The sequence below is a fragment of the Pristiophorus japonicus genome, chromosome 14 (genome assembly GCF_044704955.1).
Source record: "Pristiophorus japonicus isolate sPriJap1 chromosome 14, sPriJap1.hap1, whole genome shotgun sequence".
NCBI classification, from domain to species: domain Eukaryota; kingdom Metazoa; phylum Chordata; class Chondrichthyes; family Pristiophoridae; genus Pristiophorus; species Pristiophorus japonicus.
The window spans coordinates 150,548,678-150,575,134 of NC_091990.1; the positions used below are offsets into that span (position 1 = coordinate 150,548,678).

Below are 26,457 nucleotides of genomic sequence, written 5' to 3' on the forward strand. Positions count from 1 at the left end.
GGGAGGTAATGGAGGGATTTGTAAACAAGGATGAAAATAAGTTATAATCAAATCTCACATTTATTCAACTAACTACAGAACCCTCCTTCAGAATGAAAACAAAATACTCCACACCATTCCTATAACCAGTCACTTAACTTTCCTCATTAACCTTCTGATTCTGACCAGCTCTGGGTTTGAAAAACGCGAGCTGCCCCTTTATCAACCAAGCTTCTCAGTCCCTATCTGCTCCACTCTCCTCCGTATCCCCCGCTAGTGAGAAACAATATTGGCTCAGAAGATCAAGATGTTGAATCATTTTGGGTGGAGATAAGGAATAATAAGGGGAAAAATTCGCTGGTGGGCGAGGTCTATAGGCCCCCTAACAGTAGCTACACTGTTGGACGGAATATAAATCAAGAAATAATGGATGGTTGTAAAAAAGGAACGGCAATAATCATGGGCGATTTTAACCTTCATATTGATTGGACAAAGCAAATTGGCCAGGGTAGCCTTGAGGAAAACTTCATGGAGTGTATCCCGGATAGTGTCCTTGAACAGTACGTTGCGGAACCAGCATGCTATCTTAGATCCGGTACTGTGTAATGCGACAGGATTAATAAGTCATCTCCTAGTAAAGTATCCTCTAAGATGAGTGACGATAACATAGTTAAATTTCAAGTTCAGTTGGAGGCTGAGAATCTTGGATCCCTAACCAGTGTCCTAAGCTTAAATAAAGGAGACTACAAAGGTTATGAAGGCAGAGTTGGCTAAAGTGGACTGGGAAAATAGATTAAAGAATGGGACGGTTGATGAGCAGTAGCAGATATTTAAAGAGATATTTCATAATTCTCAACAAAAATATATCCAATGAGAAGAAAAGGCTGTAAGAGAAGGGTTAACCATTCATGGCTAACTAAGGAAATAAGGGATGGTATCAAATTGAAAACAAGGGCATACAATGTGGCCAAGACTAATGGGAGGCCAGAGGATTGGGAAACTTTTCAAAGCCAGCAAAAAACGACTAAAAAGATAATAAAGAGGGAAGATAGATTATGAAAGTAAACTACACGAAATATAAAAACAGGATAGTAAGAGTTTCTACAGGTACATAAAAAGGAAAAGAGTGGCTAAAGTAAATGTTGGTCCCCTAGAGGATGAGACTGGGGAATTAATAATGGGGAACAGGGAAAAGGCAGAGACTTTGTACAAATATTTTGTATCGGTCCTCACGATAGAAGACACTAAAAACATCCCAATAGTGGATAATCAAGGGACTACAGGGAGGGTGAATACAATCACTATCACTAAAGAAATAGTACTCGGTAAAATAATGGGACTAAAGATGGACAAGTCCCTTGGACCCAATGGCTTGCATCCTAGGATCCTAAAAGTTGTAATCTACCAAAATTTAATGGATTCTGGGGAGGTCCCAGCGGATTGAAAAACTGCAAATATAACGTCCCGATTTAAAAAAGGAGGCAGACAGAAAGCAGGAAATGATAGAGCGGTTATCATAACATCTGTTGTTGGAAAAATGCTGGAGTCTATTATTAAGGAAGCAGCAACAGGACATTTAGAAAGCATAATTCAATTAAGCAGAGTCAGCATGATTTTATGAAAGGGAAATCATGTTTGACAAATTTGCTGGAGTTCTTTGAGGATGTAAAGAGCAGGATGAATAATGGGGAACCAGTGGATGTGGTGTATTTAGATTTCCAGAAGGCATTCGATAAGGTGCCAAATAAAAGGTTACCGCACAAGAGAAAAATTCACGCGGTTGGGGGTAATATATTAGCATGGATTGAGGATTGGCTAACTAACAGAAAACAGAGTCGGGATAAACGGGTCATTTTCCGGTTGGCAAACAGTAACTAGTGGGGTGCCGCAGGTATCGGTACTGGTGCTTCAACCATTTACAATCTATATTAATGACTTTGATGAAGGGACCGAGTGTAATGTAGCCAAGTTTGTTGATGACACAAAGATGGGTGGGAAAGCAAATTGTGAGGACACAAAAAATCTGCAAAAGGACAGAGACAGGCAAAGTGAGTGGGCAAAAATTTGGCAGGTGGAGTTTAATGTGGGAAAATGTGAGGTTATCCACTTCGGCAGAAAAATTAGAAAAGCAAATTATAATTTAAATGGAGAAAAATTGCAAAGTGCTTCAGTACATCGGGACCTGGGGGATCTTGTTCATTGAACACAAAAAGTTAGTATGCAGGCACAGCAAGTAATCAAGGCGGCAAATGGAATGTTGGCCTTTATTGCAAGGGGGATAGAGTATAAAAGCAGAGAAGGACTGGAACTGATGTCCTGGAGGTAACATTTGCTAATGCAGTTCGGGAGTGTTTAAACAAATATGGCAGGGGGATGGGAACCTGTGCAGCGAGACAGGGCGAAGTGATATGGAGTCAGAAACAGATGGTAGAAAGATAAAAAGCAATAGTGGAAAACCGAGTAAACAAAGGCAAGAAACAAAAAGGGCCACACTACATCATAATTCTAAAAGGACAAAGGGTGTTAAAAAAACAAGCCTGAAGACTTTGTGTCTTAATGCAAGGAGTATCCGTAATAAGGTGGATGAATTAACTGTGCATATAGATGTTAACAGATTTATGATGTGATTGGGATTACAGAGACGTGGCTCCAGGATGATCAGGGCTAGGAACTCAACATCCAAGGGTATTCAACATTCAGGAAGGATAGAAGAAAAGGAAAAGCGGGTGGGGTAGCATTGCTGGTTAAAGAGGAGATTAATGCAATAGTTAGGAAGGACATTAGTTTGGATGATGTGGAATCTATATGGGTAGAGCTACAGAACACCAAAGGGCAAAAAACATTAGTGGGAGTTGTGTACAGACCTCCAAACAGTGGTAGTGATGTTGGGGAGGGCATCAAACAGGAAATTAGAGGTGCATGCAATAAAGGTGCAGCAGTTATCGTGGGTGACTTTCTTATGCATATCGATTGGGCTAACCAAACTGGAGGCAATATGGTGGAGGAGGATTTCCGGGTGTGCATAAGGGATGGTTTTCGAGACCAATATGTAGAGGAACCAACTTGGGGGGGAGGCCATCTTAGACTGGGTGTTGTGTAATGAGAGAGGATTAATTAGCAATCTCGTTGTGCGAGGCCCCTTGGGGAAGAGTGACCATAATATGGTGGAATTCTGCATTAGGATGGAGAATGAAACAGTTAATTCAGAGACCATGGTCCAGAACTTAAAGAAGGGTAACTTTGAAGGTATGAGGCGTGAATTGGCTAGGATAGATTGGCGAATGATACTTAAGGGGTTGACAGTGGCAGATATTTTGAGTCCGCAATGATGAACTACAACAATTGTACATCCTTGTCTGGCGTAAAAATAAAAAAGGAAGGTGGCTCAACCATGGCTATCAAGGATAGTATTAAAGCCAAGGAAGTGGCATACAAATTGGCCAGAAATAGCAGCGAACCCAGGGACTGGGAGAAATTTAGAATGCAGCAGAGGAGGACAAAGGGTTTGATTAGGGCAGGGAAAATAGAGTACGAGAGGAAGCTTGCAGGGAACATTAAGACAGACTGCAAAAGCTTCTATAGATATGCAAAGAGGAAAAGCTTAGTAAAGACAAACGTAGGTCCCCTGCAGTCAGAATCAGGGGAAGTCATAACGGGGAACAAAGAAATGGCAGACCAATTGAACAAGTACTTTGGTTTGGTATTCACTAAGGAGGACACAAACAACCTTCCGGATATAAAAGGGGTCAGAGGGTCTAGTAAGAAGGAGGAACTGAGGGAAATCCATATTAGTCTGGAAATTGTGTTGGGGAAATTGTTGGGATTGAAGGCCGATAAATCCCCAGGGGCTGATGGACTGCATCCCAGAGTGGGCTTGGAAATAGCGGATGCATCGACAGTCATTTTCCAACATTCCATAGACTCTGGATCAGTTCCTATGGAGTTGAGGGTAGCCAATGTTACCCCACTTTTGAAAAAAGGAGGGAGAGAGAAAACAGGGAATTATAGACCGATCAGCTTGACATCGGTCGTGGGTAAAATAAAGGAATCAATTATTAAGGATGTCATAGCAGCGCATTTGGAAAGAGGTGACATGATAGGTCCAAGTCAGCATGGATTTGTGAAAGGGAAATCATGCTTGACAAATCTTCTGGAATTTTTTGAGGATGTTTCCAATAGAGTGGACAAGGGAGAACTAGTTGATGTTGTGTATTTGGACTTTCAGAAGGCTTTCGACAAGGTACCACACAAGAGATTAATGTGCAAAGTTAAAGCACATGGGATTGGGGGTAGTATGCTGACGTGGATTGAGAACTGGCTGGCAGGCAGGAAGCAAAGAGTAGGAGTAAATGAGTACTTTTCAGAATGGCAGGCAGTGACTAGTGGGGTACCGCAAGTTTCTGTGCTTGGGGCCCCAGCTGTTTACATTGTACTTTAATGATTTCGACGAGGGGATTAAATGTAGTATCCCCAAATTTGCGGATGACACTAAGTTGGGTGGCAGTGTGAGCTGCGAGGAGGATGCTATGAGGCTGCAGAGCGACTTGGATAGGTTAGGTGAGTGGGCAAATGCATGGCAGATGAAGTATAATGTAGATAAATATGAGGTTATCCACTTTGGTGGTAAAAAACAGAGAGACAGACTATTTTCTGAATGGTGACAGATTAGGAAAAGGGGAGGTGCAACGAGACGTGGGTGTCATGGTACATCAGTCATTGAAGGTTGGCATGCAGGTACAGCAGGCGGTTAAGAAAGCAAATGGCATGTTGGTCTTCATAGCAAGCGGATTTGAGTGCAGAGGCAGTGAGGTGTTAGTACAGTTGTATAGGGCCTTGGTGAGGTCACATCTGGAGTATTGTGTACAGTTTTGGTCTCCTAACTTGAGGAAGGACATTCTTGCTATTAAGGGAGTGCAGCGAAGGTTCACCAGACTGATTCCCGGGATGGCGGGACTGACATATCAAGAAAGACTGGATCAACTGGGTTTGTATTCACTGGAGTTCAGAAGAATGAGAGGGGATCTCACAGAAACGTTTAAAATTCTGACGGGTTTAGACAGGTTAGATGCAGGAAGAATGTTCCCAATGTTGGGGAAGTCTAGAACCAGGGGTCACAGTCTAAGGATAAGGGGTAAGCCATTTAGGACCGAGATGAGGAGAAACTTCTTCACCCAGAGTAGTGAACCTGTGGAATTCTCTACCACAGAAAGTTGTTGAGGCCAATTCACTAAATATATTCAAAAAGGAGTTTGATGTAGTCCTTAATACTAGGGGGATCAAGGGGTTTGGCGAGAAAGCAGGAATGGGGTACTGAAGTTGCATGTTCAGCCATGAACTCATTGAATGGTGGTGCAGGCTCGAAGGGCCGAATGGCCTACTCCTGCACCTATTTTCTATGTCTGTGTTTCTATGTTTACAACTGTACAGGGTATTGGTGAGGCCACACTTGGAGTACTGCGTGCAGTTCTGGTCTACGCATTTAAGGAAGGATATACTCGAATTGGAGGCTGTTCAAAGAAGATTCACTAGGTTGATTCTGAAGATGAGGGGGGTCAACTTATGAAGATAGGTTGAGTCAGTTGTGATTATACTCACTGGAGTTCAGAAGAATGAAAGGTGGTCTTATCGAAACATAAGATAATGAGAGGGCTCGACAAGTTGGATGCAGAGAGGATATTTCCACTCATCGGGGAAACTAAAACTAGGGGACATAGTCTTAGAATATGAGGCTGCTCATTTAAAACTGAGATGAGGAGGAATTTCTTCTCTCAGAGTTGTGCATCTGTGGAATTCTCTGCCCCAGAGAGCTGAGGAGGCTGGGTCATTGAATATAGCTAAGGCGGAAAGAGACTAATTTTTGAGCGATAAGGGAATAAAGGGATATGGGGAGCGGGCAGGGAAGTGGAACTGAGTCCATGATCAGAACAGCTATGACCTTATTAAATGGCGGAGCAGGCTCGAGGGGTCAAATGGCCTAATCCTGCTCCTATTACTTGTGTTCTTGTGTATTTCCTGCTCGCTCCCTACCAGTATATTCCACTCTCCATCATCCCCTTATCTACCGTTCCCTCTCATCCTTTTGCGGTCTGCCGTCCCTTGGTCCCATCCTTTTGTAATATTTCTTCTGCCATCATTCCAATTCTCTATAGTGCACTAATCTTGGTTATCCTTACATATCTCCCTCTCCTACCTCCTCCTTGCAGGCCCATCTTCATTATATCTTTCCGCCCATCATCTCCCCCTCCCCCGTACAGTAGTCTAATGAAAACTGGCTAGCCAATATTAAACTGGGAAACCGGCCATTTTTCTTTGAAGCTCTAAAAACAAATTGGTATCTTGATTAGGATTGGGTAACTGGTGAAGAGGGAAGATGGGTGACAAGATGTGACTTGGTCAGGACAGGTGGGCACGAAACAGGAGCAGGTTGGCAAGGCTTTGAGGGTGGGAGAGGCAGCAAAGGAGTGCAGGATGGGCAGTTAGAGTGGATGGGGAAGAACTGAGCTCAAGCAGTGATGGCAGTAGATGGAGTGAGGGCAAGGCCTGAGGGAGAGGTGCAGATAGTGCTGACCTGCGGGGGGTGGGGAGGGGGAGATTTGGAGAGTGCGACTGTGACCAGATGGCTGGCAGGTATCTGCTGAATAATATAAATAAAATTAAATGGGATAAAATGTTTAATTAAATAGTGCAAATGATACCTTAGAGCGGACTGTGGATGCAACTAGGACACCAAGTTTCGAGGCATAGTAATGCCGTCCAGCGTTGCGAGCCTTCCAAAGTAATAAGACAAGTATATTTTCAATTTGTAACACCCAGACAAGACCACAAACTACTTTTAGATGTTACCCAGGCATGGTAAAATCACGCCACAGAGTCACGACAAAATTGTCATACAGAACGCAAGTTTGGCAAACATGAAGTGCACATTAAGTGTAAGACTTTTAATATATTACGGATAGATAAATCTAAATATTTAATACATAATGGATAGATACATCTAAATCATCCTGTAGATTGTTTGAGAAAGTAACCATTTCAAAGCCATGTTAAAAGTTTATTTATTGGTTAGAAATGTATCACCATTTTACATAAAACAAAAGTAATTTTCTCTCTATGTACACAGATAACTGAAGCAGAATTATGTCAACGATGGTTGCTCAGGTGATCACAAGTTTTGAAGTAAATCAAGGTAGCTTTTTAAAGGAAATAAATTCCAATACTATATTTTCCACAGGAGAAGAACATAGTTCAGTCTACATCATTGCATCCGGTAAGATAATAACTATGCTTGACGTCAAAGGGCAGTTACAGAAAACAATCCTACGTTCGTAATCTGCAGCTGCTTAGATATGCTGCGTGGGTTTCGTACGTCTTCCTTTGCCCATATTGCTTGATAGACCTTTGCAAATGTGTTCTCCTTTTACAATACGTTTCCTTTTAGCCAAGTATTCCACTCTGTGGTTTTGTGATCTTCCTGTAAACATAAGATTGTTAAATTAGCAATGAGAAAAATAAATTCAACACTTTATTTTCTTTAGAAACTGGAAGGATATAATCCTTAGATTTAACACGTGCATTATAATTGAGATTATTTTTGATAGACCCAGGGAAACATAGCAAGGAAGTAACTGGAATAAGGAATTTGTTTTGGCATAGCAAGCTTTCCCGTATGTCCAAAAGGGTAGATTATGCACCAGAGTAATAGTTTTGATCACAAAGTTGTCATCGGTAACAAGTGGATAACATAGACCTGTGAATCTTTAACAAGTAGTTTATCCTTTTCTTCCCTTTCATTCCATTAATTCAAAACTTTGCTTTGCAGATGTTAAGTCACAAGGCTGATCCTATGTCATACTTCATCATCTTCTGAAGCAAAAGTGATGAGCAAAAAAATTATGTTCCATTGCTCATACTGAGAACAGAATAGATCTAAATAACACCGTATAAACATTTAAGGGTCGATTTTTCTCCAAGTGTCCCGATTTGGGGCATCAGCGGGACAGTACACAGCAGGAAATCGTGTGAAAATCAGATGGCCAGATTCCCGCTGGTTTCAGGCCAGCTTACTATCTTACAGTTGGGGCTGGGATGGGCTTCTGATACTGCCGCCTGAGGTATTGCTTCGCCATCCTGCGTGAGAACATCAGCGGCAGGTCGGGGCCATAAAAGGAGTGGAGGTGCGGCGGCCCGGGAGCAGCGTGGAGGCGTACCACTTCAGGGAACACCACGAGCTGGTGCAGGAGGGCAATGGCAGCAAAGCGTGACGTCATCAAGGTCCAGATCGGTGATTGGAGCATGGACAGATACAGCCAAAGACTGTGGAGGGATGTGATCGGGGCCCAGGAGAGGCGTGAGTTCGGGGCCAAGGGCCCAGGGGCAGTACGGGCCAGCCCACACTGCAATATGCGTGTGCACTAGGTCCGTGCAGCAGAGCAGGTCTCCAGTCGTCTTGGATAACCCTCGTCACTGGATAAAGACCTAGCTCTGTCAAGCCCGTGTGGTGGCTGGTGTACAATGGCCATCACACGTTAAAAAAATCCACGTACAGGCATCTTCCACCCTTCAGGATGTAGTTCAGGACCTGGAATATTAGGTCCTTCATTGAAACACCTGTGAACTCATCCTTTTTTGGCATGGAAGCAAGTCATCCGCTTTTCGAGGGACTGCCTATGGTGATGATGACTGCTTGTTTGTCTGCACCTGCCACGTTGCCACTAATCATATCTGTAGGCCATGGCAACCCACCTGGGGAATCACTGTGGTAATCTGCCTTCTCAGGGTCTGGATCAGCACAGGGGAAGCTGACAAGCTCTGCCATGTCCTGTAAGGACGCCAGCAGTTATGATGCAGCATACAATTTGCATATGTGCAGGGACTATACTGGTCAACTGTGGCTTGACAATTGCTTGTACCTTCTTGTAGGTGTGCTGCAAGCTCATGCCTGTACTTACGGGGCCCTTTCACTTCATCCTGGCCCGCCATTGTTAATCCCCTACCCCTTCAGCCTTGGCAAAGGTTGCTGATTGGTTGATTTGCCCTTTTTGTGACACACCTTTAGTTGTCCCCATACTCATAGATTTGATTTGCACACCATTTTCCTCTCCTACCAGTGGTGTCATCCCTTGGCCCACCTGAGTTTGCACATGGAGATGGGAAGAATTATACAAATGAGGTTAAACCAGAAAATTGGCTGCTATTCGCACTGGAGATTCAGGCAGGTCTTAAAGCATTGCAAAGCAAAATAGAATTCTTTTACACCTGCATACAGAAATCATACAGTGATAGTACTTCAGGTATCAGCCTTGTAAATATCATTTGCAATAAAATGCCTTTAAAGGGACTGTACTCTTGGAGCTTCCTCGGTTATTGTCAGGTACACAGGAAGAAATTAAGAAGAATCTGAACAGTCACGTGTTTGCATTTTTATACATTAAACTTCCAGGTTTAATGAGCAGTGCCTCTAGTTATAAAACGTTCTTAATCTGCATTACTAGTTACCTGGCAGTAGTACTCGTGCAGGTTTATTACCCGCAACCAGTGGCATATCTCGACATACTCGCTTTGGTGCAGGAAGTCCTACCGTGCCATCTCTCTGAGCCATGAAACTATATCAGAAGAGAAGAAAGATTAGTAATAATATTTCAATGTACCAAATACACTTCTATTTAAAGAAACCTATGGCAAAAAATGGAGATCGAGACTGTGACTGACATAGATTGCAACATGAGATGTATGTTTATTACAAATAATGCTACTGAAATAAAATCAGAGTACAGTTATGTTGCTCTTGCTTTCAGGCGGCATTCAGATGGGCATGTGGAATTACAGTGAAACACATTCTACAGAATTAAAACACTTAGTTTAAAGCTTGTATTTTTTTTAAAAGAAACTATTTCTATAACCAGTGAAACTGAAACCAAACCTTATAGCTTTCTCATTAGGTCATCATGCCATAGCCATTTAGTACCAAAAATCACACAAAATGAATACATATGAGCAGAGTGCTCAGTGGGAAAAAAAAGCACAAAATAACTACGTCAACTTCCAAAATGCCACACCACCAAATCCCAATTTTTACTGCTTTCCATCATAAAAATCGGAGTATAATGAAGTTTTCTTGTACACACATCCCTGCTGTATGTAAAATAAATTCATCAAAATTGAATATAATTGAGATTGCCATACATACAAATTTGATTCAAACAACAAAAATCTCTGTCTCTCCCCACTTGGTTTTCAAACTTGTATTCAAAAGCTCAGCCCCATGTTGGGGTTGTTTCCTTACTTCTTCCACCCACCTTATTGTTATAAAAATTATTCAACCATGGAAACAAAAATCAAGTCAGGTAAGCAAGGACAACGAAGATGTGATGGGAGAAACCGAGAGATAGGACAGTTTTTTAAAAAACCGTTGCAAATGTATGATTTCTATAGAAGCTAAATCCCCCAAAATAAAATGGTAACTTAGAAAAGTATTGCACGCATGTGATGAAAGTCGTCAGCTCTTCACTTTTTAAATCGGATGTGCCTACTAAGCCACACATAAATCTAAACTGATGGAAGAGCAAATCTTACTCTTGGAATGATATGGACCACGTCTGATATCAAAACAAATTCATTTAACTCCAACATACAGATCTAATTCAAAGCCTGTGCGATCACAAATTTTTTCAACATCAATTCCAGAGAAACTGCACTAGTGACGGGCTACCATGTAGAACCTCTACCAATACAACCTTCTGTCTATGCCAATGCAACCAGCTCCTAAACCAACCCAAAACCTACCCGCCAATCCCACAAGACTCAACCTGGTTTAGTCCCTTTCTTTTCAGCACTTTGCCAATGGTTTTTTGAAAGCCAAGATCAACATTATTGACAGGGCCTGCTGAAATTCCCTAACAAGGTGGTCCTATAATGCATCCTTAATAACTCATTCAAAGAACTTATCCATAAATGAATTCTGACTTATGGCCCTTTCTATTTATTGGTACCACATGATGCTCTCTCCAATCCATGAGAACAATCCCAGATCCAAACTATATGGGCAAGTGGCTCTGAAAACACAGCCTCAATGTCTTTAAGCACCCGAGTATGAGTGCCATCAAGGTTAGCAGCCCAATTCGCTTTAAGATCATTAATTCTATCAAGAACTACGCCCACAACTGGCTTAACATGTTCAATTATAGAATCAACCCGTTATTGGTAACTCAGCATCATCTTCAGTAGTGAAGACTGATGCCAAGTAGCTATTTACAACCTCTGCCATACCCAAATCTGTTCTGTGGGCCCCTTCGTGGCCCTGATTGTTAACATAGTGGGGAAAGAAATTGCTATTAATACCACATCTATATACTATCCTTTTCTCCACTGTGCTTCCGATTGCACTGGTATCAACTTTCATTGCCCCAGCCGAGTTTGATACCTAGCCCTGTTCGCCTGAGAGTTATTTACTTTAAACCTATAAACATATTTCTGCTTTAATCTAATTTGTCTTTGGACATGACCAGTTAGCCAATTTGATTTTGTTTTACAATGTGCCCTTCTTTTAACCCTAGGGACACATGGCTTCCTTCCTCACTCCAGGATTTGAACTGTAATCTAAGGTGAGGCTCTACTGAGGGTGCGCTGCATTGTTGGATGTACTGTCTTTCAGATGAGACTTTAAACTGAGGCTCCATTTGCACTCTCAGGTGGACGTAAAAGATCCCATGGCAGTATTGGAAGAAGAGCAAGGGAGATCTCCTCGGTATCCTGGCCAATATTTCCTTTTATAATGGGGCACAGAAATCTTAATTAAGGCCTTGCCAAAAATGCAATACAGGTTTGAACCTCTCTTATCCGGCACCCTCGGAATCTGGTCTGTGCCGGATAAGGGATTTTGTTGGACAAGTGGAGGTCACGTTCAATTGGATGGTACAGGTTCTGAGCAAGAGGATATCGGGGCTGGCTGGCTTGGGAGTGCGGCAGAGAGATCGTTGGGGTGGGTGGGGGGGGGGCGGTGAATCGCAGGGTCAGGCCAGCGATTGCGGGAGTCGGCAGTGAGGAAGGACTTCAATTTGTTCATGTTGGAGCAGCCGGGAATAGTGCCGGACAAGGGAGTCCTGGATAAGGGAGGTTTAACCTGTATTATCTCTTTGCTTTTGTATTCTACAGGGTAAATTTGCTAAGTCCTCGCATATTGCAGGCGCACATGAGAGGACTTGAAAAACCTATCTTTATGCCTCTAAATACAAACTAAAGCTTTAATTTTGCTTTTTAATGGCCTAAATTACCAGATCCGCCACCTTTAATGACTTGTGTATCTGCACACCAAAGTCGCTCTGCTTCTCTCATCTGTGTATTTCCTTTCTCTCCTTTCCAAAATCTGTTATTTCACATTTTCCCACATTATTTCACTTTGCTGAATTGCAGTTTGGCAAATAGTGATCAAAATTGAAATATTATACAATGTGCTCTTACTGGTCAAATAGCATGCTGGACTGGAGAAAGTAATGGCCATTTACTTTTAAAATGCTTTTTGTTATACTTGTAATTTCTATTGTTTAACCATCATACTCAACTTTTTCTCAGGATTTCCAACCTCTTATTTCTGCAGATGTTATCTTTATGTTATATTGGCTTCCTGTTTTAGCTTTTCTAAAGAGCCTCTTAGGCTTCTTTTTCTTCATTGCTTTCATTTTCTTAAAATTTTGATTATTTTTCAAGCTCAGCATTTTTCTGAAAACAGTTAAGAGCAAAACCAACAAGCAGCCTATATTGTATAAATAACTATTGGACCTCTTCCATGCACGTGTTGTTCATTTTACAATCCCCTAATAGAAATTTCAGCTTTCTTTCCTTTCTGATTCTGCTTCAGTTTATTAAATACCTCTCTTCTGTCATTCTTTCTTTTATATTCATACCGTATGTGTAGAATGAATACTGATGATTTATTTTTTTTGTATTATTTTTGAAATGGTATCAACTCCCCACTCAAATTTATGCTACACATCACGGTGCACACCTTTTAACTGTCCTTCCTCATAATTACAATTATTTGAACCTAGTGCCAAAGCCCATTTCATGAAATTCACAAATGAAGGGCAACATTTTTCTGGTGTTCCACGGCATGCAAGTATCGGCCCACCTCCATACAGATCTCACTAACTCTTACATCACCACAATACATGCAACTGTGTCATGTTCTGCGCCACAATAAGGTTGTGTTCCACTTGATTTAAATGGCATACTCTGAGAACTGGTCAATAGGTGGCTTATAAGAACATAAGAATGTAGGATCAGGAAAAGGCCAAACATGCTGCTTGTCTCTTCAGTCAGGCCCAAGTCTGACCATATGACAGGTTTTCCTATCCCAAACAAACCCATTACTCTTTGCTGAATCAAGGCATAATCTAGTTGATTTTCAGTGCTTCAATAGAATCAGCACAAGTTGGCAACCAATTTCAGGTGTGATATAATAATTACTTTAGGTAATAACATTTTGAATTAGATCTCTTAGTACTCAGAGGAAGTCCACCAATGTCAATGTGATTAGTTACTTTGCTCTAGAAAGGCAGCACAGAGATCTTTAGGCCATCAAGAGCACTGAAAATGGCAGTACAAATAATAAAATAGTGGTAGGTATAAATCTATTCACAATAAAATGGTCAAAAGGTGTAATATATTTAAAAAGTATAAAGAATGAAATAATTTTCCTATGTCAGCTGAAAAAGAATGCGGGGTAGGAGGGGGACCTTTGTATGTAGAAGTTGAATGCCAACAAAGAACAAGAACAAGGAACCTATAGCAATTAATCTACTATTCTTCATCATCATTCAGTCATTCATTTAACCTCCACATGCAAGAAGGAAGTACAGTAACTAAGGATGGATCTCTGAGGAGTTGTCTTTGCAGGCCAGCTTGGAGCATATCAAAGCTGTGAAAAAGCATTGATCACCCCGAGCTGACATGTCAACCAAGATAGTTGGTGAAAGCATCAAAGCTGCTTTGCTTGAGGGGAGTCATTGCTTGAATCTGAAGTAGATTTTTTCCAATCTTAGTCGCAGCCCACATAAGAGCGGTAGTGAAAACAGTGCAAAACTTTGATATATCCATTCAAATTAAGTTAGAACATTTACTTGTCCCAGGTATAGCCAGAATCTGGACTCATGTCTTTGAGATGGACATTGCACTCATCAAGATGTGTCCTGAGAGTTATCTGGGGAGGATACGCAAAGGAGATATTCTCCAGTTTCCTTTTCCCGAGTGTTAAAGAAAGGAAAATTAATTGGAGCCATGGTGAACAGTACAATGTCGCAAACGTCTACATCAGGAAGCATCCAAATAAATTCTTCATTGATTGATATCAGTGCTCATACTGGACGATAGGTGTGTGTCATAATTATAGTGGTCACTGTTTGGACAAACACTGATAAAATCACAGTGGACAAGAAAACCTAGTGAAACAAATCTTTAATTAATTCCCTCAGTGGCAAGGTATTATTCTGTTCTATAGCTTAAAATAATTGGGGTTTCCCATCTTCAGAACTGGGTTACTGTGGCAATGTTCCTTTTGGCAAAAACACAGTATATTCCTTTACATTTCCCTCCTTAATAGCAGATAATGTATTTCTGGGCTAAAATATTATTCTTCTCTCCCATGATCAAGTTCAATTAGCAACAATGATCACAATTTATGCCTTTCATACACATTTAAAAAAAATCACTATAAGAATACTTTAACATTGCTATTCAGCTCTGAACAAAAATTGCTATAAAGTGTGGAATGTATGGAACATTTAAAACAAAGCGCTCAAATCAAACTGTAGGAAATATTAGATTACTTACCGTAAGTATGGGCTTATTCATCCTTTAAAAGATGTTCATCCTCTATACACAGCCAATAAATTCATAATATCTCACAATAGCTTGTTTGAACCAAGAATTGACTACAGTTTGAAAAGCTTTTCTCAAACCCCAAAATAGTAAAGCTATCTTGAAAATTGAAATCTCGGTCTGAAGTTCCTGATTTACCTTTCAGATTTCCTTTTTTTCCTGGCAGCAGACGTTAAAGCCATATAAGAAGGCTTACTGATTGTTCCATTTGATGATAGCAAAGATGGAAGACCCAACCTGCAGTAATAATTACATATGAAATAATTACATATTAAGAAACCACTAAGAGATTTTTATATAGCAAACCGAAACAAAGAACAAAGATAAACTTACTTTTGAGCAATCAACTTCAAGGCATTTTAGTTTTAATTAATTTTTGTAAGTTTTTATGTAACATACTCATAAGCAACTCAGGTCACAAATATAGAAATAACCAAAATCCCAAACTGATGTTAACAGGAAATAATTTAAACCAAGAAGTAATCTGCTTGCTCTTAATTGTATAGAACAAAAAGTATAGCTTTTTCCACTGTGCAGGCACAGTGATACTTCAATGTTCAAATACCATTTTGCTTCCACGAAAAGGTTACAAGAGATCAAGCGATAGTTCAAAATCAATTTGCGCTTCTGGACAATATGGCTGCACATGTTCATCTGCAGCTATCAGCACAAGCATCAAAATAAATAACTTTCATCTGTTCATTTAACCTATATTTTTAAAATCAGGCCTTTACAAAACAAGCCTACCCCTCCAGCTTAGACTTCCAGTGAAAGCAAAACAGGGCAGAGCAGTAGCAACAGAGACTTTTACGGAAATTAAGAGATGTAAATATTACCTGGTAAATTTAAAGTATTCTATCATTTCTCACTTGTTATTTCTGATGTAATAATACATTTACATCTTCAGGGACCTTATAATGTAGAATTTGTTTTAAAATATCAATTCGCATAAAATAATATTTGTCCACTCTACTCTTAGTTTTTATTGCACTGTGGTATACCAGAATAAAGGTGAACTTTCAAAGGTTTACTATAAAAAGCCACTGCAATTCGAACCAATTCTTCTCTGTTCTTTACATATGCATGGGATTGATAACGTCAAGCCACAATATGCTTTCTTTTACTTTCTTCAGAAAAAATGTGTCTTGTTTTCCACATTGTCTTCATATAAGTTTTCACATTGATTTTAGTACAGTATTTGACATAAAATAAAAGTTGACAAACATTAACAAATGGTTTCACTGCAGGTAACTAGTATTTTAGTTACAGCAGTTAGTTAGAAAATTGTTAATCTTGAGAGTCCGAAACAAAATACGTCAGGGTTGTAAATCCTCGACTTTGAATTCTTTGTTACTTTAGTAACAGCTAATCATTTGATTAGTTACTCTTGCAAAATTAAATGATATATAGTATTGTACATGAAACCCCTTGAAGGAATATTCAAGGTTATAGCCCTACAAACAAGGCCAAGTGGTGAAACACAATTTTTTAACGCCATAGCCTCAGAGATAGCTATTCTAATCAGGCTAGCCACTTTCTGGTATTTATTTCTTAATTAACTTAGAAAAAGTTACTTCGTTCTAGAATATTCTTTTAATGTACTGCTGGAATTAGGTACATCTTGATTGTTTGGATTGTTGCTAGTCTTTTACAATCATGTGCAGGCCTTAAAACCTGAAATTAAATCAGGTGTTTTCATAGAATGGTAAGTGTTCCTGCTCTTGGTACTTTCATACAATAATTAGGTTACAAAATGTATGGAGATCAAAATACCAAACTGTAATTTCTATGGATTTTAGGATGAGTAAAATTATACTGCTGTTCAGCAACATGAAATATTAAAAATGGCAACCTATACAGAGTTTATTGCATTTCAAATGTACAGTCTAGACTAATGGAAATATTATGATGCACATGCAACTTAAAAAACATTTTAACTCAAAAAAGTTATGAATGAAATATTACAGTTGACATCTTCTATGCTTAACTGAATTAACACTAGAATTCTTGGAATACATGATGCAAGGCAGTAATGTTAATAAATTTGAAACAAAATGTTAATGAGGCCGTAAAACAAACCTTTGTAGAAAGCTTCTGTGATGCTTGGAATGCTTGTATGATACATTGTAACCAGTAACAGTCTCATTACAATTGGTTCTATTCACACATGAGGGCTGAGTTCTTGTTGTGTCTATGGCAGATTGGCTAAATTCTCCAAAATTGTATGTAACGTTTATTAGATTCGCACTCATTCCAGAGGCAGTGTTCTCTGTGTCACTCAAATTGCTCCCCTCCTCTTCTCTGTGACAATTTGCCTTTTGAGATTGTAGCTTTGAGATATGCAGCTCATGTGGAACTTCCACAATCTCTGCCTTGCAGTTCTCTGGTGTATAGTGTATAAGAGCAAACCCTTCTTTGGAGAGGCTATCATTCAGCTGAGCAAGGCAAGAGTTTTGTGCAGCATGATTATCTGGATCGTTGCAAGTTAACAGCGATTGCTCCAGCCTTCGTCTGGAGGATTTGTAAGTAGATACTCCGCTTTCTTTTTCCGTTGATAGTAGATTTTCATTTAATTCTAAGGCAAGGGGTCATAAAATGCATTAGCCATAGTTAAATCAAATACTTTTGAAATCTTAGACCATAATACAATAAATTCCACATGTAGCAGCACAAACTTTCATGATAAAAGTACTTTAAATGCAATGTTTTGTTGAATGCAGTATTATCAATGTATTAGGCAGATGCCTCCGACCACAAAAATATTTACGAATGTACTTGGTGGTCCCGGAGGAGCGAACACTTGTGCTACAAGGCCTTGATGCGCAGCTCAGCGCAGAGGCCCACGTATTCCAGGAGCGTGTGTGCATCATGGGATCACGTGGGCTGGACCAACCAATGAAAATAGCTTATCCACACTCATAGTAATAGTGAGTTCCGTTTGTACGGAGATCACATTTCTATGAATGGGTGTAAGTGGGTAAAGTATAAAGTGAACAGACAGTTGGTCACCAAAGTGGGTACTGAAGGTAGTGAATTGATCTAACACGTGGGATAGTTCAGATTAAAAGGGCTTATCAGTATTAGGAGGTTGTGAGGAGTCAGGAGTTCCTCCACCTCAAGGTAGGGATTGTAATATATCGACTATTGATAGATTGTATGTAAAACTCGCTTACAAATGATAGAAAATGGCCGTATAACATAAAATGAAAACATATTCAGTACATTTAAGAGAACAAAGGGCAGAGTTGACAACACCTACTAATAAATCTCCAAGGACAGTAGGGAGTAAGCTGCCTGGAAACATAGATAGGATAATACTATTGTAGCAGCATTTAACTCATGAGAAAGGGATAGTTTGCTGAGCTCATGGGAAAGGGATAGTTTTGTCTGATAAGAAACCAGGTGCAGAACTAGTCATGGGAAATCAAGGCAAGGTTAACACTGTAGAGCAACACATTCTAGAAGGCTGAGATGCTATGGGAGATGGAGAGGTTGAGAACCCACTCAACAGCCAGTCTGATAAGGGTCAACGAATCAATGAAGCTCCGTTGATAAGCTGTAGGCCAACCGGTGGTCATAGAAGGTTTTGTAGGAGGGTCGCACATCTTGAAAACTGTATAACTGTGCATGTAGAACCCTTGTACTTTTGAAGGTTAATTCCTGAACTCTTCCTCTGCATATGCTTGAATAAAGATCGGTTGAACCAAGGTTTGGTCTGAGTGATCCATGGTCGCTATACGGGTGGGTGTCAAGTCCTTATTTCAGGGAGTCCACCTTGAAGGAGAGAAGTCTTCTTTTTACCCCAACAATGGGGATACCCCCCAAAACACAAACATTTAAAATAAATAAGAAAAACACTTCATTTATTTAAAATTAATTGAAATTAAATTAAATTTAATTAAATGTTTTAGACAAAATGTATTTTTTAGAATTAAAAAAAAAATGTTTTAATAGGGTAAAAATAAACTTACCTTAATGGACAGGGTTTTTAATATAAAAATTAATAACATTTTATTTTTCTATCTTTTAAAACTCTTATACTGGTAAAAACAGGCCCAAGAGTTTTTAAGGACATTCGCTGAGCAGGAGTTGGGCAAATAGCCCAAATCTCCGCCCACTAAGGCCCTTCTCCCGCGGATGCATGCAATCTGTCAAGTTCCAGGTTTAGGCGCATGCGCAGTGCACACCTAAACCTGGAATTTGTGGGGCGTCTGCGGGTGCACGCGTACATCATACGCACCCGGTGAGGCGGCGATTTCAGGCCCAATGGACCAGAACCCGGAATTTGGGGTGGGTAATAACGGCAAACTGTCGGCATTCGCTGTTATTACCCCACTGAAATTTACCGCAACTTTAGGATTTAGTGCACGTGCATCCTAACGTGGAAATCGTGAGTTATGGTCAGTCACTGCTCTGACAGTGTGGTGGCCCCTCCCTCATAGCTGGCAATCAGTGTTATCAAAGAAATTAGTGAAACTGATGAAAACTTGGCTTTTTCTGTGGCAATATCGCTGTTAAATACCCCAGTATAAGTTAGACCCTTTTGGATCAGGTGTAACTGGGATATTAACAGCATATTGACTGCCAAAGTTCCTGGCCTTGAAAAACTAATTTTAATTTTGTGAAGTGTCAAATTTAGCCATTTTAATAAATTATTATTTAAATTATTAAAAAATTTTTTTTTTTAAAGTTTGTTCATTTTTATTTCAGGTTTAACCTTTCCCCATATGAGAGCCCCAATCTTTGTTTTGCTCTTTATAACATTTTTAAAAAGTTAGAATAAATGGAGTTTCCTCTGGTACCCGGTCTGTGAGAAATCTGCACTGTGATTGGTTGCTTAGACAGCTTGTTGACGTCACAGCAACTCACGATAGGGATTCCGCGTTAACTTACAAACTTACTGATCTCAACTGAATGTCAGAAAAGCCAAACTTCTCATCGCAGAGATTGCGAGATGCTTGTGGAAAGCTTACTTAGGGGCCAGCGGCGAACGCCTTTGTTTTGCTGCTGACCGTAAATTACAAGCCATTAGCTCTGAAAATCTGAGTGGCGATATGCTGGCGTGCGCCTGCTGGGCGTTCCACACCAACCTCACCGGAGTTATGTGGGAGGTTTCATCATTAAAATATCAATGGTGGACACCCCTGCCATTAGGTGGCAGCTTGGCCGAGAAAGTCCGCTCCAAACAAGGCCCTTTGACTGGTAGGATGGCCGATCCAAGGTCTTTCCGCCATGGGCATTGGCTTCACAAGTCTTGGGTTCAGCATGCATTGTCACATCGCATTTCTCAAAAGTGTCACAGCTCAGAAGAGTCAAGCTACCCCTCCACCCTACCCGCATTGTTTTTTTAAGAAAACATTCAGAGATCTTCAGGGATCCAGGTCTTGCCACAGTTTGGCTTTTCTGGAGTGGCTCACATATACCCTTGTTGAAGTCGGTATACATCCATTCATTCAGCATACTGGCCCGAAATGAGCCTGAGGAGTGGGAGCTGCTGACTGTGGGTGGGGGTCGATTTTAACTTGATGGAATTGAATAAATACCAATTTGGCACTTAATTTTCTGTATCTAAAATCTTAATGCCAAAATAAAAGGTCACATGTTATATTCAATGCCAAGAAACATAATTTTTCTCATGTTCGCAAGTATACAAAAAATTGTATTTGCAGAAAAATGCTCCAAACTTTTGGGGTTTTTTGGATATAAATTTCAGTTGACATGCTGGTATAAGTATAAACATATATGCTACTTGCACAATGGAGTTTCTATGAGGAAGACATCGCTATCACAGATGTGAACTAAATTGTGTCAGTCTTCGTGTAATATTGCTAAAACGTATTTCAATCCAAGAATAATCTTCCTGTTCCTGACTCAATGGATGAAAATCATAATAATGAAGTTAGCTCCTCTGATGGCACAATGGGTGAAGCACCACTTAATGTGGTACTATATCATACAAACCAGAATGCTCCAGACATTATCTCCAGTCTTTGCTGACCCAGCTGATGTTAGCAGGCACAGTTAGAGTACTGAAAATGGCTTTAGGCCCCTGAACTAGGGAGCAGACACAGAGAAAAATCCTGCCTGGCCTTCCAGTTCTGATCACGATCTCAAAATCCCCGCTGTTAAGTCAGCCTGAAACAGGACCTGGATAACATCCAGATTTGGGTTGACAAGTGGAAGGTAACATTCCTCAACTCAAACAAGAGAAAGTCCATGACCTTCAATGGCACCATCATCATCGAGTCCCCAGAATCAACATCCTTTGGGACATCACTGATCAGAAGCTGAACTGGACCAGCCATATCAACTTGGTTAGGTGGAGAATAAACAAGTTAAGAAGACTGCTATTTTGAGGGTGGGAAGTGGATGCTTTGATTAAACATAAAACTTAAGAGGTCTTTTTACTTTAATATTATGCAAAACATCCTACTAAAAGTTAATTAAAAAAATGTCAGCACACCAATCTATGCATCATCGTCTATAACATATGAAAAGTTTGGCTAATTTCACTCATACTTCTGCCACATTATAGCATATCCTTTGATTCACGATAAGCAATGGCAGGGGAGATCTGCTGGTAAGCTACAAAAATTATAGTTTACTATACTCTCTGGATTTGCTTTCACAGCATTCAGTATTCTGCATTTAGTTTAACAACCTTTCTTGGGTCACTTGAGTCGTTCTCTAATTTATCATAACCAGAGATTTATGGAGTCATAACTTAAATGTGAAATGTAAGAAAGCAGTATCAAACCATGTAACTGGGTTTATGAAAAAAAAATACGAATGAATGGAATTAGAACTATTTACAAATTTGGGATAGAATAATGGCAGGGATTTTTCTTCTTTCAACATATTACTTTATGCCTGAATGAATATTTTCATAAATACACAGATAAAGTAAAACTTTAAAAAAAAGTATGCATTTCAATAATCTTTCTGATGATTGATTATAATACAAAGCAAAACAATCTGCAAGATTATAATATAATTCATAGATCTCCTGTTCACAAACCATATATGGTGATTTAAAAAAAAATAAAATCACTTAAAATTTGAATGACAAACGGGTAAATTATAATTCATAGTTCTAAATCACAAAATATTTGAAGAGATTCTCAGAATTTTCTGGATATTTTTACATTAGTATGTCATCATTCTGTAGGAGTCAGTTATTTCCATCTACAAGTGTCAGGAAACAGAGTACACATGGCTTTGTTAATCTGCACAAGATGTTATAACCACACTTGGCACATAAGATCAGAACATCTCCATCAACAACACTCAGCACATATGGATGTTACCAAGCAACATTCCCATCACAAACATTATACCGCACCACATGTGAAAATCAGTAATGTTCATATTTTGCACCGCTTCTTTAATTTGCTCAGATAGTGCAAATAATTTGGTGGGATCCTCATGGCTTTCTAGGTGCAATAAAGTACCACAGGTAGAAGACCTGTTTATTGATTTGGACAGACCTCTTCTAATTGCAACTGAATCAAGTAATTTGAAAGCATTACTTTGTCTCAAAACGTGACGTACAGCTTGGGACATGCCAGTGATTGAGACATACAACCCAAAAGAATTTAACAAGGTTTACTATTCAGAATCATCATATTGATGACCTAAGCATTAGATATTATTTTCTTCCAATGGCCTAATAACCATTAAATACTTGCCACAGGGATGCTGTTCAATGAGGGTGAAGCTAGAAGTAGAGTGGCATCAATAGTGGAAAACAAGTGTAGAAAGGACTCATATTTAGCTATTTTTTTTTAACAAATTGAGATCCTGCTAAGAAGGACACTGTCTTTGAAACATTGGAGACTGACCCTATCTTGGTAGGCAATTTTAGCAATTATAGAGGGTTTTTTGGGTACCTTTTATAGCTGTTCAAAATTTCAGCAAGATCACAAAGTAATTTCAGTGCGATCCCAATGCTAAATGCCATTTCCAAAAGTTCACATTAAAGAATTACGAAATATGAAGCCATTAATGACAATTGAGAAGAATTGATGGTTTTAGCTCTTGCACCAACACCAAATGCATCCAAAACTCACTATGAAGGTTATACAGTTATGATAATTTAAAAAAAAATGAAATCGTTCTTAGTAGGAGGACTACCTGTGCAGAAAAGACAACAACATAAGCTCAACTTGGTGTGGGAAAACATGTAGATTACAGAGCTTACAGAAAAATTTGAATTATGTTTTCCCATTTTACAGAAGAATTCATTTTCTTAAGTCAAAGAATTAGATGGTCTAAATTCCTAGAACAAAATGCTGGTTACATAAGATGCTGATTTTTTTTTAGGAGTAATCAGCTGTAATGCATTTTGTCCAAGGAATCTAGACCTTCTAATTCTTTGTCTTGAGAAATTGAATTCTTCTGTAAAATGGGAAAGCATTCTCCAAATTTTTCTGTAAGCTCTATAATCTAAATGTTTGAAGGCAGCTTGGGGCATGCTATCAATTAAACCTCTTGTTTTGAATGTGAAATCAAGACACTTAATTAAACAATGCAGGTTATTTTAAATATTTCCTTGCAAATAGCGCTGAGAAATAAACTCTGAATATTGGCTAACAAAGTAGTTAGAATATAAACTTGGATAATCTTCACTTTATAGAAGAACCAAAAGGTAAATCTGCCAGAGATGTGTCACAAAGTGTTTAAATGAATATAAATGATCAGTCTTAGAGTAAAATTAGAGTTGGCTCATGCTCTACCACAATTCCTGTACCAGTAAATATTGGGATCGAAGAATGGGAACCAATAGCAGAGAATGGAGTCCCTTAGAGAAGTTTAAATAGGTGGAACCAGAAGATCTGAAACCTTTTGACTGGCATTTAATTAAAGTAAGGAAACCATGATTCAGATCAGGCTCAGGGACTGAGTAGTCTTTGAGACAGTGAGTTTCTCCAGCAAACTGTCCAAAGAGGTCATACAAGGAGGCAAGATCAAAAGTTGGAAATTTAGACACCTTCTCATAGGCTTAGGCAATGGAGATTATGAACTAGGAACCACCAAGATATTTTAAAGTATTAGTTCTGTGGGCGTCATGTTTTGGGATTTTTGATTTTTTTTCCCCACAGAAAGAATTTTGGGATTGAGTTATGTTTAAGGGTTGTTTTTAGAACAAAGTGAATTCCCGTAAGTTCAAAATAAAAAGACTATGGGTAAGGAAGAATGGTATCTATGGTAAGGGACATCCAGATAGGAATAGTGCAATCAAGCAGACGCAACATGGGGAAATCATGTGTAACTAATTTACTGGAATTCTTTGAGGATATAACGAGCATGGTGGATAGAGGTATACCGATGGATGTGGTGTATTTAGATTTCCAAAAGGCATTCGATAAGGTGCCACACAAAAGGTTACTGCAGAAGATAAAGGTACACGGAGTCAGAGGAAATGTATTAGCATGGATAGAGAATTGGCTGGCTAACAGAAAGCAGAGAGTCGGGATAAATGGCTCCTTTTCGGGTTGGAAATCGGTGGTTAGTGGTGTGCCACAGGGATCGGTGCTGGGACCACAACTGTTTACAATATACATAGATGACCTGGAAGAGGGGACAGAGTGTAGTGAAACAAAATTTGCAGATGACACAAAGATTAGTGGGAAAGCGGGTTGTGTAGAGGACACAGGGAGGCTACAAAGAGATTTAGATAGGTTAAGCGAATGGGCTAAGGTTTGGCAGTTAGAATACAATGTCGGAAAATGTGAGGTCATCCACCTTGGGAAAAAAAAAGTGAAAGGGAATATTATTTGAATGGGGAGAAATTACAACATGCTGCAGTGCAGAGGAACCTGGGGGTCCTTGTGCATGAATCCCAAAAAGTTAGTTTGCAGGTGCAGCAGGTAATCAGGAAGGCGAATGGAATGTTGGCCTTCATTGCAAGAGGGATGGAGTACAAAAGCTAAGGAGGTCCTGCTGCAACTGTACAGGGTATTGGTGAGGCCGCACCTGAAGTACTCCGTGCAGTTTTGGTCACCTTACTTAAGGAAGGATATACTAGCTTTGGAAGGGGTACAGAGACGATTCACTAGGCTGATTCCGGAGAGGAGGGGGTTACCTTATGATGATAGATTGAGTAGACTGGGTCTTTACTCGTTGGAGTTCAGAAGGATGAGGGGTGATCTTATAGAAACATTTAAAATAATGAAGGGGATAGACAGAATAGAGGCAGAGAGGTTGTTGCCACTGGTCGGGGAGACTAGAACTAGGGGGCACAGCCTCAAAATACGGGGGAGCCAATTTAAAACCGAGTTGAGAAGGAATTTCTTCTCCCAGAGGGCTGTGAATCTGTGGAATTCTTTGCCCAAGGAAGCAGTTGAGGCTAGCTCATTGAATGTATTCAAATCACAGATAGATAGATTTTTAACCAATAAAGGAATTAAGGGTTATGGGGAGCGGGTGGGTAAGTGGAGCTGAGTCCACGGCCAGATCAGCTGTGTTCTTGTTGGATGGTGGAGCAGGCTCGAGGGGCTAGATGCCTACTCCTGTTCCTAATTCTTATGTTCTTATTAATGTTGGGGAAGTCCAGAACCAGGGGTCACAGTCAAAGGATAAGGGGCAAGCCGTTTAGGACCGAGATGAGGAGAAACTTCTTCACCCAGAGAGTGGTGAACCTGTGGAATTCTCTACCACAGAAAGTTGTTGAGGCCAATTCACTAAATATATTCAAAAAGGAGTTAGATGTAGTCCTTACTACTAGGATGATCAAGGGGTATGGCGAGAAAGCAGGAATGGGGTACTGAAGTCGCATGTTCAGCCATGAACTAATTGAATGGTGGTGCAGGCTCGAAGGGCCGAATGGCCTACTCCTGCACCTATTTTCTATGTTTCTATGTATTAAAAGCCAGGTGAGTCAATACTCTCACGACTATTTCAAACTGATTAAATGAGGATCTATTGTCTTGATCAAATTTATCATCTTCTCTCAGATGGCTAACAAATATTCACACCTGTTGTGCTGAGGATGGCTTTATTTAAGTGGGCATGGCTGTAGCAGAGAGAATATCTAAAGCAGACTGAAAACTTGAAATAGTGGGCAATATAATTTACTAAGTTCCTGATAGTCATTGAAGGTCATAATTATGTCTTCCATTTTGCCGTAAGGAGTTTGGTTTGCCACCAACTAAGGAATACTGATGATGCTGAGGTTTCACATTCACAGAACCTTCAAACCCAAAGGAATTAAGCTGGAAGTAGTACAAAAAACAGATGTGGGAATTATGAAGGAATGGGACAGAACAGATACAAATAGACCATTTCTTGTGGGTGAGGGTCTAGTACAACAGGACAGAGATAAAAGATTATAAGAGATTGAAAACACGCAGCAGGAGAAACCTTTTAAACTATTAGAGTTAGTGATTGAAGCAAAGACCATGTCAATGTTTAAGAATAAGTTAGATAGGGAGGGGATAAAGGGTTAAGGAAACAGAGTGGACACATAGGATTAAGACGGCTGCTCATGTGTAACATAGAAACATAGAATCATAGAAAATAGGTGCAGGAGTAGGCCATTCGGCCCTTCGAGCCTGCACCGCCATTCAATAAGATCATGGTTGATCACTCCCTCAGTACCCCTTTCCT

General features: G+C 39.9%; 1 protein-coding gene and 1 long non-coding RNA gene across 4 annotated transcripts in view; one reads left to right on the forward strand and one right to left on the reverse strand.

The window, feature by feature from the left end:
* Positions 1–7,046: 7,046 nt before the first annotated feature.
* kif18a (kinesin family member 18A) overlaps positions 7,047–26,457 on the reverse strand; it is a 200,387-nt gene continuing 180,976 nt past the window's right edge. For all 3 annotated transcript variants that reach the window (XM_070899693.1, XM_070899694.1, XM_070899695.1), the window contains exons 15-18: positions 16,930–17,425; positions 14,989–15,087; positions 9,475–9,581; positions 7,047–7,450 (exon numbers count right to left, since the gene is read on the reverse strand). In XM_070899693.1, coding sequence (XP_070755794.1) covers positions 7,320–7,450; positions 9,475–9,581; positions 14,989–15,087; positions 16,930–17,425 — 833 coding nt within the window. In that variant the 3' untranslated portion in view covers positions 7,047–7,319. The remainder of the gene's footprint in view (positions 7,451–9,474; positions 9,582–14,988; positions 15,088–16,929; positions 17,426–26,457) is intronic.
* Positions 17,184–26,457, forward strand: part of LOC139280153 (uncharacterized) — a 179,006-nt gene continuing 169,732 nt past the window's right edge. The window contains exon 1 of the long non-coding RNA XR_011596634.1: positions 17,184–17,372. This is a non-coding gene — a long non-coding RNA (uncharacterized lncRNA). The remainder of the gene's footprint in view (positions 17,373–26,457) is intronic.